The sequence below is a fragment of the Mugil cephalus genome, chromosome 6 (assembly GCF_022458985.1).
Source record: "Mugil cephalus isolate CIBA_MC_2020 chromosome 6, CIBA_Mcephalus_1.1, whole genome shotgun sequence".
Lineage (NCBI taxonomy): Eukaryota > Metazoa > Chordata > Actinopteri > Mugiliformes > Mugilidae > Mugil > Mugil cephalus.
Window position 1 is genome coordinate 16,143,473 of NC_061775.1, and position 14,642 is coordinate 16,158,114.

At 37.6% G+C, this 14,642-nt stretch overlaps 2 protein-coding genes across 2 annotated transcripts; both read left to right on the forward strand.

Annotated features, from left to right (window-relative positions):
• The first annotated feature begins 5,461 nt into the window (after nt 1-5,461).
• mrpl55 (mitochondrial ribosomal protein L55) lies at nt 5,462-7,475 on the forward strand. The gene is made up of 3 exons (XM_047588225.1): nt 5,462-5,628; nt 6,377-6,587; nt 7,056-7,475. The coding sequence occupies exons 1-3, from the start codon at nt 5,585-5,587 to the stop codon at nt 7,203-7,205; spliced, it is 405 nt and encodes a 134-aa protein (XP_047444181.1). The 5' UTR covers nt 5,462-5,584; the 3' UTR covers nt 7,206-7,475.
• Nucleotides 7,476-8,054: 579 nt separating this feature from the next.
• Nucleotides 8,055-10,910, forward strand: ndufa11 (NADH:ubiquinone oxidoreductase subunit A11). Its single transcript, XM_047588224.1, has 4 exons — nt 8,055-8,208; nt 9,050-9,142; nt 9,840-9,962; nt 10,568-10,910. Exons 1-4 carry the CDS (start codon nt 8,067-8,069, stop codon nt 10,675-10,677), a joined length of 468 nt encoding a protein of 155 aa, XP_047444180.1. The 5' UTR covers nt 8,055-8,066; the 3' UTR covers nt 10,678-10,910.
• Nucleotides 10,911-14,642: the final 3,732 nt, after the last annotated feature.

The following is a 14,642-nucleotide window of genomic DNA, read 5'->3' on the forward strand; positions in this document are numbered from 1 at the left end:
TGGAAAACTCACGGTGGAAAGTTTCGACAAGCCCTTTCATGTACGATTTTCCAGTGTAGGGTGTGGCTGAGAAATACCTGAGAACTATTTAATGTGATTATGTCTGGAAGCTGGTGCCAACCTTGCATTGCTGATTTGCATGGGCAACCTGAATGAAACTGCATCAAGACAGAGGTTATCACTTGCCTTTCGCGGGAAGGCCGCTGTGTCTCATTTGTGTTTTTAGCCAAGAGCATGTTGTGCTTTGTGAGATTAAGACTGATTAATGTGATTCATGTGATTCTCTTTGTTTGATTTATTTGCAGTCAGGCCTAGTTAACTGTTCCTTAGTTTTTGTTTTATTCAACAGTGGCACTGTTTTCGTTAAACATGAATCCTTTTGTACTAACTGATTGAATGCAACTCACACTCTTCTATTGAATTTTTTTTTTTTTTTTTGCAGAGCCGTACTTAAAAATTTGTTACATAATTTCTCAGCTGCCAAGAAACATGTGAGTGCATTACAAACACATTGCGGGTGCAGTTACGGCTTGATTGCGGGTTCATTACGGGTGCAAAGTACCAGCAGTAGTCATAAGTAGAAGTAGGAAAACAAATCTTCACTTAATCAGGTTATGCCTGTAATAAAAGACTTAAACAATAATTTATTATTTTACCAATCAAATGTAAACACTCTCCTTATTTACTTGCTCTTCTTCTCTAAAACAAATGGAGTTGTCGTAACTTGTTGTTATTATGCTGTTATGATAGTGGTCTGCCCCCACTTGAGATTAAATTGGGCTGAACGTGGCCCACGAACTAAACTGAATTTGACACCCACTCTGTAGAGAGGCTCCAGGTATCTCTATCCCAGGTACCTCTTACATTATAAACCTTCTTAACAGTAGGCCCGCGTCGCAGCATTGTGCCACTGGGGTTGTATGAAGTCTTCAGTATCTGAAGCGTAAAATTCTCTTGGTGTTATGCTTACCTGGGGGGCAAGGCAAGAAAAATACTATTAACAATAGAGTTAGTTGAAATCAATCATGTTTTTTCAATTTTAATTTTTATACCGTGTATAAATAAACACAAAATTCAAGACAACAGTTATTCTAGGAAATTTGGATTCAGGAAATTTATTTTATTTTACTAGATAATACTTATTTTTTATTTTATTTTATTTTATTTTATTTTATTTTATTTTATTTTATTTTATTTTATTTTATTTAAATGTAATCTTAGTTTATTTTATCTTTCTTTTTAATTGTGGTTTTATGAGGTAAAAGTAATTATATCCTGAATTATCATCCGGTTTTAGAGGTGAGCTATGCCTCGTTCTTGTGGTCTGTGGATCAAACGCCGATGAGGGTCTGAGTCTTTCCACCTTCTCAGAACTTCAATATTTGCATTTTCTGATTTTTACCTGGAAAACAAATGAGTGCTTTCTGCTGTAATCAGTTGTGAAAAGTAAGCACATTTACCACTGTAGGATAATTTTGATGTTTTTCATATAACACTTTTGTTCTCCCATAGTTCAGAAGGAAAAACTAATTTCTACTCGCCTTCCTTTATGTGACAGCTTTAGTGTGTTACTTTATCGCAAAATATAGAGAGAAATCTGAATAATGAATTAAAAATATATATTTTTTTAAGAAAGTTTTTCTTTCCTCTATTGTAACCCAACTCCAAAAAATAATCAGTGTCTTACAAAATACTGTATTAAACTTTAAATTGCATTGCATTGTGGGAGTGAAGTCCAAATCAATGTATTTGCAAATACAAAATTACAGATTAAGAGAAAATTAGACGGTAAGTTTTGACACATATTTTTTTGGTGAAAACGATTTCTTATTTTCATTGTTTTTTTTCTTTCCCCGTGTCTGTTCAGTAGTAAATATCTATCCAGATTATGGTGTTTTTAGAGTAGCTACCGAAGGTAAAAACGATTTTCTAAAACCAGCTGTGATTATTTTCACTACTTTTGTTTTATGTCCGTCCTCTGTGTTGCTACGTTCAGGTGCTTCTTGAGGATTAATCCAGGAAGAGTTTCAAAAGCGAGATCATCACTACAATCCCGTTTGTCAATTATGTCTTAAAACTTTGTCCCATCGTCATATTGTTGTTTTCTTGTTAAAAAATTTGACATTTCCCGTAAAATGCTGCACATAAAAACTGTATCTTGTAAGCAAAAATGAATTGTAATTGTAAACAAAAATATGAATAGTCTTAAATAAATGTAATGTATTTAAAAAATACTAACATTTATTCAAGATAAACCAACATTTATTTATGAATGAATTATAAATAAATGTTGGTATTTGTAAGTGTCTTATCTATATTGTAGTAACTTAAAGCATTTGCTGAAGAATGTTGCTGTAAAAGTGTTAAAAAAAAAGGTAATAATAAAGGGCACGAGTATGTTAGTAACTCTATGCAAAATATAGACCTATGCTACATATTTGAATTAGGTTCTAAAATACTAATGCTCTGTAAAATAATTTTACAGCAAACTAAAAAAAAGTAATTTACTGGCAACTCTGCTGTCATTATTATGCCGTAAAATCAAAAGAACGCAGAAGTTTAATGCAATTATTTTTAGGCGTTAGTACATCATGTAACTACAAGACAATTATTACATAATAGGCTTCACTCTACAACTTATACTTAGAAGGGCAGAGTTTTCAGGTCTGTCTTAAACAACAATGAGTTAAATCCCTTTCATAATAGTTCAAAAAACACCACACCCTTGCATAGGCGACAGGCACAGAGTCACTGCAAATCTATGAACAGGCTGAAAGTTTACTAGAGGTACAATCTTTCAAAATCTTGCACAAAACAGAGGAGAGTGAATCTCTGTGCAATACCTATTTTCTAGCTTACTTTTTCTTTAAAAAAAAAGATGAAAATGCAAATGCAGACATAGATCATTTTAACTTTAAGGGTTTTAACTACCTAGCACTTAAAAACAAAATAAAATAAATAACTTAATGGACACAATTAGAATAACAATGTCAGAATTTGATGAGAAGTGGATGCTATCGTTTTTTTGTTTCGTTTTTATTACCCCCTGGTGGTGAATTTGAAGAAGAGGGAAGGTAAGATCTGGTAAAAACCGAAACCAACCAAAACAAAGAGGCCAACGATGGTCAAATCCTCCACCACGCCAACAGGAGCTGTGGTTAGAAGGTCACCTGTGCCTGCTGTGGCTGCAACCTTAGAGCCCGCTGGTGGACACCAACGGAGAAGGAAGCTGTCAACTCCAAAAAGAGTTCATTCAGACCTGGCACCACAAGGCCAACGGGCTGTGGCTTTAGGAGTCTCTGAAGATACGCTCAAGTTGTTATTTGTTGCTAAATCAGGTCACGCGCTGATTAGCTACAACATTTTCTAGAAATTTATGAATAAAAGGACAGTTGGATATGGGGCTAAAACGTAAAACGGGTTCTTATCCTGTGAATAAAGACACGTTTATTGGGTTCAACACGGGCAATAATACTGTCAAACCTTCAGTTTCTGTTTCTGCTGTACATCAGGCCAAGATCTAAGGTGCGATTAAAACTTAAAAATGAAGGAAATGAAGAGCTCAGGCTGCCACTGACAAAATCAACATGGATGTTTAAGCCGTCTGCTATCATGACTTTATCTGTTCTAAGCACTAAATCACACAGAAAAGTCAAAGAATTCAGCAGAGTAAAAGCAGGTGGGCAATACACCACAACAAATTGTGTTTTCTCTGTCTGGATGAGCAAAACTAAGAGTAAGGCTTTCAAATGAGTTAAAGGTTTGATTTCTAGACAAATAAATTGCTGACACGCCTCCTCTTCTGTCCGTGCTTGAAGGTCTGTGAACTTTCTATGACTATGACTCATTCGTCACATTCATTGTGCTTGAGGATTCTTGGAGCCAGAGTTGGGACATGAGTCATAAAGACGCTGCAGGGCGAGAGTGTAAGACTACAACTATGTCTCTTGGCCCCAACTCAGGGTTGTCGTCGTTTTGAGGGTCTCATAAAATCAGCCCCGACGGGGAGACGCTGAATTAGGAGGGATCACGTTTCAGGCCCCAGAGATATTCAGATTCTACCTATACCTGCGAGCTTAAATAATAGTAATAAAAAAATAGATTAAAACTTCCACCCAGTAGTATAGAACAAGCTTTAGGTAATAACAAGCTCACGTACTTCAACTTGCTTTAGCACAAGGTAAAGAAATTAATAGCCCTTTTTTCATTTTTCATTATACAGTGTGAACAACTCTCGGAACGGTAGGTAAAACACGAAGTTAGATTTGCAAAGAAAAAAAAACAAATGTAATGTTTTGTTGGTTACACACATTTTTCCCCAAATGATAAATTCGGCAACAATACCGTCACATGGTCACAGATAGTTTACTACGTTTATTCAGGCTGCTATGTGAGCATCTGTGAAATTATTTTCACCAGATATGTATTAGAGAAAGTGAAGCTTTTTTTTTCCCTGATAAATGTATTCAAAATGAAAATTCCAGCAGCAACCAATGCATTACATATATAAATAATCTACTATTGTACTTGTTATCTTGTCGTAACAAGACAAACATCTCATACAACGATGTTTCATTAGATAAACTGCTACTGTGGAAGAGTTTCTATTTCCTCGTGAGGCTACAGTTATTTAATACCTGGAAAAAGCTGCTTGACATGTTCCACCAGTCTGTTGGTGCCAGTTTCTGCTACGGTGTGGTGTGCTGGAGAGGCAGCACTAAAAAGAAAGAAGGACTCCTCACAGCTGGACAAACTGATACGAAAGGCCGCCTTTGTGATGGGGGCAGAGTTAGAGTCCCTGACATCAGTGGAAGAAGCAAGGACCCCTGAACAAACTCTGGTCCATCGTGAAGATTGTCCACCACCTTCACCTCACACCAGAGTTAGACAGAGAGGCTCAGTGGTTGAGGAGGTTGTTTGTCCCTGAGGCCATAACACTCTACAACGCCTCCCTGTGAGGAAACAACCGTTATGAAGTCATTGCTTATACCAGAGCCATATATTAGAGATATTTCTAGTATACGTCTCTCGCTGATATTTATTTATCTTTTTTCTTTTTTTTTTCTCCACAACGTATTATATGTACAATATATAATGATATATTTGGATTGGTTCTCAGTGTATTTCTCATCAATCAGCTGTAATATCAATAAAAATATTGTTATTTTATTGTTATTTTTTTCCTCCAGTGCCTTGTTGGATGAATCTGCATCACACTAGACTAGCTGCTGTAGGGCCAGTATCCACTTTGATTTGATAGTGTGTGGCCGGTCTTCACAGTAATTCTTTGTGTCCTCACATTTCATTTCAAATTTTAAAAAATGGAATTGAAAACAAGGCAAAAAATAGACCTTTCAAGCCGCCGCTCTTCTTTTTCTTTTCTTTCTTTATTTATGTATTTATTTGTATTAGTCGGAACCAATGTTAGTTTCACGGTGTTTCACTACGGCCTTTAAATCGTGAAGTCCCACGTTCGACCTCCCGGTCAAACACTTCCTGTTAGTGTGCTACTGGCAGGGAGCTAACGACTGACATTTAAAGCCGAACTTCTGTGTTTTTATTTGCTGCATTTGTTACAGCTAACATGTTTTTAGTAAATCTTTGTGCTCCGAACAACCTGTTATTACGGTAAGTTTAGTAGAATAATAATGTATTGAAGCGCGTGGCTTCTTAACTAGGGTCCAGACAGTTGAATAATTTATAATTAACATCCTCAGGGTTTATTGAAAGGAGGGTTCTGTTCATACTATTCTCAGCTTAAAGGCTATTTGTAAATTGTATGTTATAAAATAGGACGAGATAGTCATCTATGCTAAATGTGCTTTAACGTTATGCTATCATTTATATACAGATATAAAAGACGAGTGTCACTTAAGTTTGGTTTTAGCTGTAGTTAATTAGGCGCTGCAGGTTTTTAGATTTCATCTGTACCTGCAAACTGCAATAAAGAAATCCATCCAATAATACAAGTAAGGTATTGGTAATATTATCAAGTACTGATGTACACGCTCACGTTTCTATTTGCCTTAGCACAAGGTAAAGAAATGAATACCACCTAAACTGGTAATTGTCATTACACAGTGTAAACAACTGCAACCAACTTTACTCAAAGATCTGCAAACCACGTTTTTCATTTTGCAAAATCACTGTTATCTCTGAAAGTTGTAGGTTGACATAACATGACCTTGGGTTTTGCAGAGCAATTTTCAAAACGCAATTTTACAGTATATGTTTCAGATTGCCATGTGTGAAATTATTTTGCACATTTAAGTTGCTCAAATGTGACTGACCCCGCCCCCCAAAATAGTTGCCCTGAGTCTGATTCTGTCTGTGGTGCATTAGAGAATCACAGTGTGTTTTATTTTGTCGTTGTCAGGTGTATTCGCCCTCTGTTCGCGCGGACACACACTGCGGGGCTCGGACAGCCGTCGCTGCTCCACACTCACGCCGCTCAGATGAACTCCAACAGGACGTCGGTGGTGCGCTGTGCGCGGCAGAAGTATGAGCGACTCTACCAAGTTATGCTCGTCCGCCCTGATGGCGCCGCGGTCAACATCAGATACAAAGAACCCAGACGCATCCTCGTGGTTAGTTCACAACCTCCTTTGATTTGTGTTCTGCGTCTGTACCAAGAGTTAGAGTCAGAATCTTTGTTGTCTTTATGCAAAAAATACAGACTCGTATGCCATCCTATCCAGCGGTAAGAAAGCAATCTGTCTAAACTTAAACACTTTCCTTTGAACAGAAATTAAATATAGGTGCATTGCTAATGAATAGACTAGACTATATATTAATGTGTAGTCCACGCAACTTCTGAGATATTGTTAGGCTGACAGGACATCTAGTGGGAATTTCAAGAAGCATCTCCTCAGATGTGTTGGGTGTGTGTGTGTGAAATAAGTAATACTATTATAATTATATACAATAATTTAATGAAAGCAATAACAGATTTTAAGTGGACAGAGATCGTGAACATGAGAAAGTAATAATTTGTATGTGTTAATGATGTTAGTGCAAATTTCAAGTGTTTAAGTTGATCTTTTGTGTTTTCATAGATGCCAGTAAATCTGGCCACTCTGTCTGAAGAGGAGCGTCGCGCTCGACACAAAAAGAGAGAAGGGAAGAAGAAAACAAAAGAAACGACAATCCACTACGAAGATGACTTCCAAGCGGATAAATACAGCCACTTGTGGAAGAAGAAATAGTTTTATATGTGACTGTATGTGTGACTAAGACAACGCTCCCAAACAGAGACTCTCTTCAAACTCTCATTCATCCACATACAGTAGAAAGCTGTGTGATATTTTTTTTCAAAACAAATTAAAAGTGAACTGAAATGGGAGGAAAGGTGTGTTATGTCATGACTATGTGTGTGATGGAACTGTGCTGTTGTCTTGCTGTCCTAGAAGAAAATTCCACAGTGTTGCCATGTCATTGCTGAGGTGACTTGAATTAAAGCTTTTTGTTGGATGGTCTCCACTTATCATTGTTGAAAGATGTTCGTCATCCAGTATACAGGGTGTTCTTTTACTGAAGATGAAGAGGAAGATATTAAAACCTGAAATTAATTTAAATGATTTAATACAGTTTCACATACACCACTAAACTCTGAACACTGAAAATGTGTATCTACTGTACCGCTGTGAAGATGGTGACCTGGGAAATGTCTTCTGCACATTTCACTACAAGTACATGCACAAACCAGAAACAGTTGTGCAGAAAGCTGTTGAAGGGTTAAAGACAAGTAATTTAATGTGATTTTAAACAATCATCTCGTATCTCTCAAGGTCTCAGTGTAGTTCTTTACGTTCTCACTCCAGCAGATGGCGATAGTGCGCCATAAACTGAATTGACTGACGAAATGACAGTTGGATAAAAGATTGTACGCATTTACTTTCTTTCTTTCTTTCTTTCTTTCTTTTTCCTTTTTTTTTTTGGTTTGTTTGCTTTTTGATGCGCTTGGTTTGACCTGTTTACTGTATATAATGTTTATCCAGTCTGTGGCCGAATCTCGAGCACTTGGTGGCGCTAATGCGCCTTTAAGTTCGTCACACATTAAAAACCGGATGAAGCAGAAGAAGAAAATTTCTTCTCGCGAGATTTCCAGTGGTGTCCTTGTTCAGGCAGAAATGGGGTTCTGGGACGACACAGAGGGCACAAGCTGCGTGGAAAAAACATGGATTTCGACCAAAATGGGCACAGTTTTGGGTAAATATCGGCGCACAGATGAACTAGTCAAGCTGCCTGTAAACGCAGGAGTGTTGCAGGGCCGCCAGAAAGTACAAAAAGCGTGCTCAGCTAGTGCCAATGTTTTAGCTAATGCTAATGCACCTGAGTTAAGTCTGAGAAGAGTCGATCAGATCTAAACATCTTACAAGAAAAAACAACAACAACAGGAAAACGTCAGAGCACCTTCGGAGCCGCGTTATTTGGACAGATGTGGCTCAGATTCACCTGTACCCGAATGATGGGTAGAAATAGTTGGAATAATGAAATAACCCCATGGAGAGGGTCTCACAAACAGGCGGAAGCAATAAACAACCAGTAACATCATGTTATGTTGTATTATGTTTTGTCAAAAGAAGGTTTACATCGTGTGCTATAGCTTCACATCTTCTCTGCAAACACAGTGAACAGATGTGGTCGCTGACACGACGGGTGTCATGGACGAGTAGAAGATGGGGACGTTGTTTATTTACTACTTCCCTTCATAACAACACGTGTTGTGCTATGGTAATGGAAAGGTTCGCCTTTTATCATAAAGTTATTTGAGGATAGACTCATGTTGGAGCCATAAACTGAGATGACTGTGTGTTACGTGCGGATCAAAAGTCTAAAATTAAATCCCTGTCCCTGTGTGTGTGTCCAGATTTTTCATTTGAAAACTCTTAATTTTTATATGTTGTATCAACACAAAGCAAATTTGATTGCTTGAAATTTGCTCGAAGTTTGAACATATCTGCAAAGTTTAAAAGTACATTTTGTTATTTATTATTGTTATTGTTATTATTATTATATGTTGCTATTAAAATAATATGTGTGCTTTTAGGCCTGGTCGGTTCGGCGTACTACATTGCGGCATACCAGCCTGACACTGCACTGTTGGCGCTACAGAAGGCTACCAACACAACAGTTACCCTGGGTAAATATATTATGATTAACACTGATGTCAAATTAAGAGTGTTCCATACTCGTACAGTCCAAAATCCCAGTTGTTAACACCTCAGTAGTAGTAAACTATTTCTCTTAACTGGGGTCCTTTGAGTAGATTACATATTCATGTATGAAATAAAATGAAATCTTTGTACATAATAGTTGCACAATAGCCTTCTTTATTGTGCCAAATAAGTGATGATATGTGGTAATTGCTAATCTCCTGGTCTGTGAAGGAAAAACAAAGGGCCTGGTTCACAAAAGTTTGAACCAATGGCTTACTTGTATTGGTTTTGCATGAATGAAACACAGACAATCAGTCACACTCACATGCACACCTATGGCCAGCTAAGAGTCACCGATTTTTTTGGGAAACCCACGCAGGCACGAGGAGGACATGCAAACTCAGCACATAAAAGCCCCAGGTAGCCAGCTGATTCAAACCCAGAAACTTATTTCTGTGAGACCACTATACCATCACACTACTGTGTTGCCCATTTATTGTGTTGTCCCTGCATAAAAATGGAAGTATTTTTAATTCGAAATGTTGCACAGAGCAACAATTTTCAACCTTGTTACTAAACCGTTTTGTCTTAATGAGCAGAAGCGCTGATGTTAGGGATCCAGTAACTGTGTGATGGTCGTGTGTTTAATTCTGATATGGCTGTATCTCTTTGTTGTGCCAGCCTCCATGGGAGCCATCTTTGGAATGGCAACATGCATCAGTGCTCAAGTTCGTGAAGCCCCGGATGAACCACTGAATTATTTTATCGGAGGCTGTTCATCTGGGATCTTCCTGGGGGCCAGAAGTAAGTATCATTCCAGGCAGACGGGACTAGACTAGAAAGAATTCCTCCATCTTAACTACACAGACAGAAATTCAGGGTCAAATTGGACAGATTTTGAATCGTTTGATTGACCTCTGAAATAAATGACTAAAACAATATTTTCAAAAAAGAAGTAGTACACACTAAGGAGTTGCACGACTTCATTTTTTTTTTTTTAAAGTATTGTGATGAAAGTGAAGTCGACCAGTTGATGACGTCACTAATAAAGACACGGTAGAAAGAAATGCTTTGCAACAATGAAATCTATATTGTCGACCTGAATACATTATGCTGAGAACAAAACAGCTCCTACTGTGTGCTGCAAGTATGCATAGTCTGATCAGATCAGGCTGCAACTTGACACCATTAATAGCATTTTAGGGCTCTGCCATGTTGCAAGGTCAGTGGATGTCTGGACTTTTCTGCTGTGCTTGAATCAATAGACGATTTTTTCCCCCCACCTGTCATCATGATGTGTATACATGTGAATAATAAATGTATGCTACTGTTTTATGCAGTAGTACATAACTATAGTGTTTGTTAAACAGTAACCACATTGTCTGGTTTGCTCACCTGTCTGTCCCCAGCTCACAGTGCTATGACCGGTACATCAGCGTGTCTGTGTCTGGGAACGCTGGCCTTCTTCACAAAGGTCGCAAAGATGGAGGGATGGAGGATTTCCGGACCTAAACTATAGGATGGAAATGTCTGTGAGCTTAAGTATGTTGTAAAGAGACCTTATTTAATAAAATCCTTGATCAAGTCAAAACTGGAGTTGATTTGATTGCGTCTCACAAACACAGATAACTATCGTCAAAGAAAATGGAAATGGTCGTGTTTATAGTTTTATGTCTCTATTAATTCATCATCAGTAACGTTAAGAGCACTCTGTACACAAAGTGTTTCTGCAATAAATATTTTGAATGTTAAGTCTATACGTTCTTTTTATTCACTGTCGGTCTCTCATGTAACATGCATGTAACATACATCCTATATATTTTTGGTATCATGTCTGCAGGCTTAATCTCATTCCTCCTGCTGCTCTCGTCTCTCCTCCTCCCTTTACTCTCTGGTCAGCGTTAAGTACATGTGTCCGAACATGTGAACCTGATTCTGCTCAAACTGTCATCCTGTTAAAAGGGTTTTTCTCTCCAACATCTTCTACGTACTTGCTCAGGATGTTGAAAATATATAAATAAAATTGAATTCAATAAAAAAAAAAGAAGGAACTTAACGAGGGGCACAGATGCAGTTGTCATCTCTCTGTTTTATTTCTGGGAGTTGCTGGTCTACATACAAACTGGACCATTCAATAACAGTTTAAGTGTGCGAATAGAGAAGTAAAGCTATTAATGGAACTGACAAATCAGTCGTTTCACCTTGCAGAATACAGGAGTTGCTGTTCTACTAGTTTGTGGTGTTGCGCGCCGTAGTGTTAGTTCGAATACTAATTCACAACACAAAACATATCAGGAGATTTTGGACAGTTCCATGCTCCCCACTCTGTGGGAACAGTTTGGGGATGAGCCCTTCCTGTTCCAGCATGACTGCACATTGTTGCACAAAGACATGGATGAGCGAGTTTGATGTGGAAGGACTTGACTGGTCTGCACAGAGTCCTGACCTCAACACGACAGAAGACCTCGGGGATGAATTAGATGAAGACTGTGAGCCAGGCCTTCTCCAACATCAGTGTTTGACACAAATACACCTCTGGAAGAATGGTGAAACATTCCCTTAAACACACTCCCAAACCTTGTAGAAAACCTTCCTAGAAGAGATGAAGCTGTTATAGCTGTAAAGGGTGGGCCGATGTCTCATTAAACCCTATGGATTGAGGATGGGATGTCACTTAAAGTCATATGTGTGTAAAGGCAGGTGAGTGAATACTGTTGGCCGTATAGTTTATGTTCGTCCAGTAAGTTATTTGTCAGTGAAAGGGAACATCTGGAGAACATCCATCAATCCATTAAAGCAAAGGTCTTCAACAGGGGGTCTGCAGAGGTGCTGCAGGGGTTGATTAGATCAGGGGTCTTCAATGATTTTCAAGGAAAGGACGACCCCCCAAAACTGATGGAGAGCTTAAGTGTGTTCTATATTAAACTCTGCCTAGGGCTATTTATAAATATATGTCATTTTACATTCAGTATTAAGCTATTCAAATAATATACAGGTTCAAATATTCATTTTTTTTTCTTTTATTATTATTTCAAATTTGTGCAACAGTAAGGTGTTTGAGGGTATATATATATATATATATATATATATATATATATATATATATATATATATAATATCACAATAAAACTATATTAAAAAATTATAAAATAATAAGAAAAAAAATGTCCAATCAACCAACGATTTTGTTCGGGGGTCCCCGAACTGAAAGACATTGAAGACTTATGCATTAAAGCGATTCAGTTCATTTACGGGTAAATGAGATAGGAGAGCAGCAGGTAACCTCTGGTCTTCCCATTCTAAGAAAAGGCCACAGTGAAGAAAACATCGGGATGTAGTTGCAACATGTGACCAGAAAAGATGCGTGACTGTTAAATTAAACCGTACATTTGACAGTGAAAACAAAACGTCTTTACATTGTTGTTAAGAAAATCCTGCTCATCACTATCACACATTTAAACGAAATTTAAAAAATGCGACTGTGTTATTTATGCCAATCTTGTCTCTGCTTATGTAACATGTCTATACAGGGACAGTCTTAAAACTGCTTCCGAATATCACAGCAGAATACACGCCCTGATAATATACATGTGGACTGTGCACTTTGGCCAGTTAAGTGCTCATATGTTTCTCAGCTCTTCTCTTGACCCAGAGTCGTAGTTTCCCGCGTACAGTGCACTTGGTCTGTTGTTGTCAAGATGTATCTGCTTGCACTGTGTGTGCTGCTGCTGTCTACCAGCGGTTCCTTGGCAAACAAAGGTAAAACTTTTAAAATTTTATGCATATATTTATATACATGTCCATATATATGTATGTATGTTTTTATTTAGTCCTTCCATGGACCTATCCTGAAACGTGTGTGTTTAAGTTAGTAAACTGTTTCCAGATGCAATAGCTTATCTCAAATGTAATGCACTTTTTCCCGTCATAGATTTAGATTTTAGTTAAATCCTCAAAATGCTTTTCTTTTCTTCAGAACCTTCCAGAAATAATAAACATAACACAATGATACAGAAAAAGTGCTGAGCATAGGCTAAGGTTTAGGTCAGATTTAGATTCATGATGCTAATTCTCGATATTTTTATGTTATTTTATTTTAATCTGATCTTATTTCATTTTATCTTTTTTAATGTTTTTTTAAGAGCGTTTACTTTCATGTGCAACGAAGCTACTGTGACCAAGTAATTTCCTTTGTTAGAGTCTGTCTAGGTTAAGTTTAAGTCTATATGAAGATTAGAGAGACATTAGATAACCACGGAAGAAACTTGCCAGTGTAGTTAATATTTGATGTGAAACAACACCACATGACTTTATGGCTTTATTATACTGTAAAGTAATTGTAAAGTGCAGTTAGTGCAGACATCAAGGAGGGTCATCGCTATGGGGTGGGGGTCTCTGGTCTGGTCTGGTCTGGTCTGGTCTAGGTGGGTGGTACAGGCCTAAGTAACATCCACAGGAATTTCATCCACCTGTCAGTGGTCATAATGTTATGGCTAATGGGTGTAAAATAAAGATGAAAAGATGTTTAGGCCAATGTAGTTATGAACTGTTAATAATTTGTTTTAAATTGTAAAATCTGTTGCGTGTGTGCGTTTTTATTCAGGTTTGCGGTCTGACACGAAAGGAGGATCTTCGTCACTGACTCTTCAGCCGTGGTTGGTGGGTCTGACGGCCGTCGTTGTTTTCCTCTTCATCGTCTTCGTTGTTCTGATTTTGAACAGACTGCTTAGGAAGAAGAAGTTTGTAAACACAAGTTTTCAAAAAAAGTCCTATTTAAACACAAAAGTGTGATCTGATTAATTCAATTAATTCAATCTGTCCTTCGTGTCACAGGCGGGAGGAGGACCCCACATGGGGCTATGAAAAGGACGACAGGGGCGATAATAAACAGACCTCCCTGTAGAAAACCAACTGAGGAGCACGAGTCTGCCTTCAAATCAAAGTCAGCAGCTCACGTGTGTCAAGTGTCATATTCAGTGAAAAATAACGTCGCTTTAAATCTGCTGAGTCATGCTGAGTTTGCTTCAAGCCTTCAGCCATGCCTGGTGCATAAATATAAAGCTAGGCTAATTCAAAAGGAATTTATTTCTCTGTGCTGATCTCTGTTCTGTCCTTTCAGAGACAGAAATGCTTTTCACTGTAACGAATGAAGGAAACAGAGTTTTATAAGGTGTCAAGGTTTGAATATTTTACTTGATAAGGTTCTACTTCTCTCCTTTACACGACATGATAGCTCCAGAATAAAGTGCTGGCATTTAACTAGTTATCAGATTTTTTTTTTTTTTTTTTTTTTTTTACTGGTGTTTCGTTTTAGTATGTCAATGGTGATTTGTAGTTTGCTTTTACAGTACCACCCGGTTTTGTTTTGGTACCGCTTGGTAGCTAGCCATCCCAACATCAACATAAGCTTGTTTTAGACATGAACAAATTCAAGATGTAAAAAAAAAAAAAAAAATCAACAACACATTGGTTAATGAATAATAA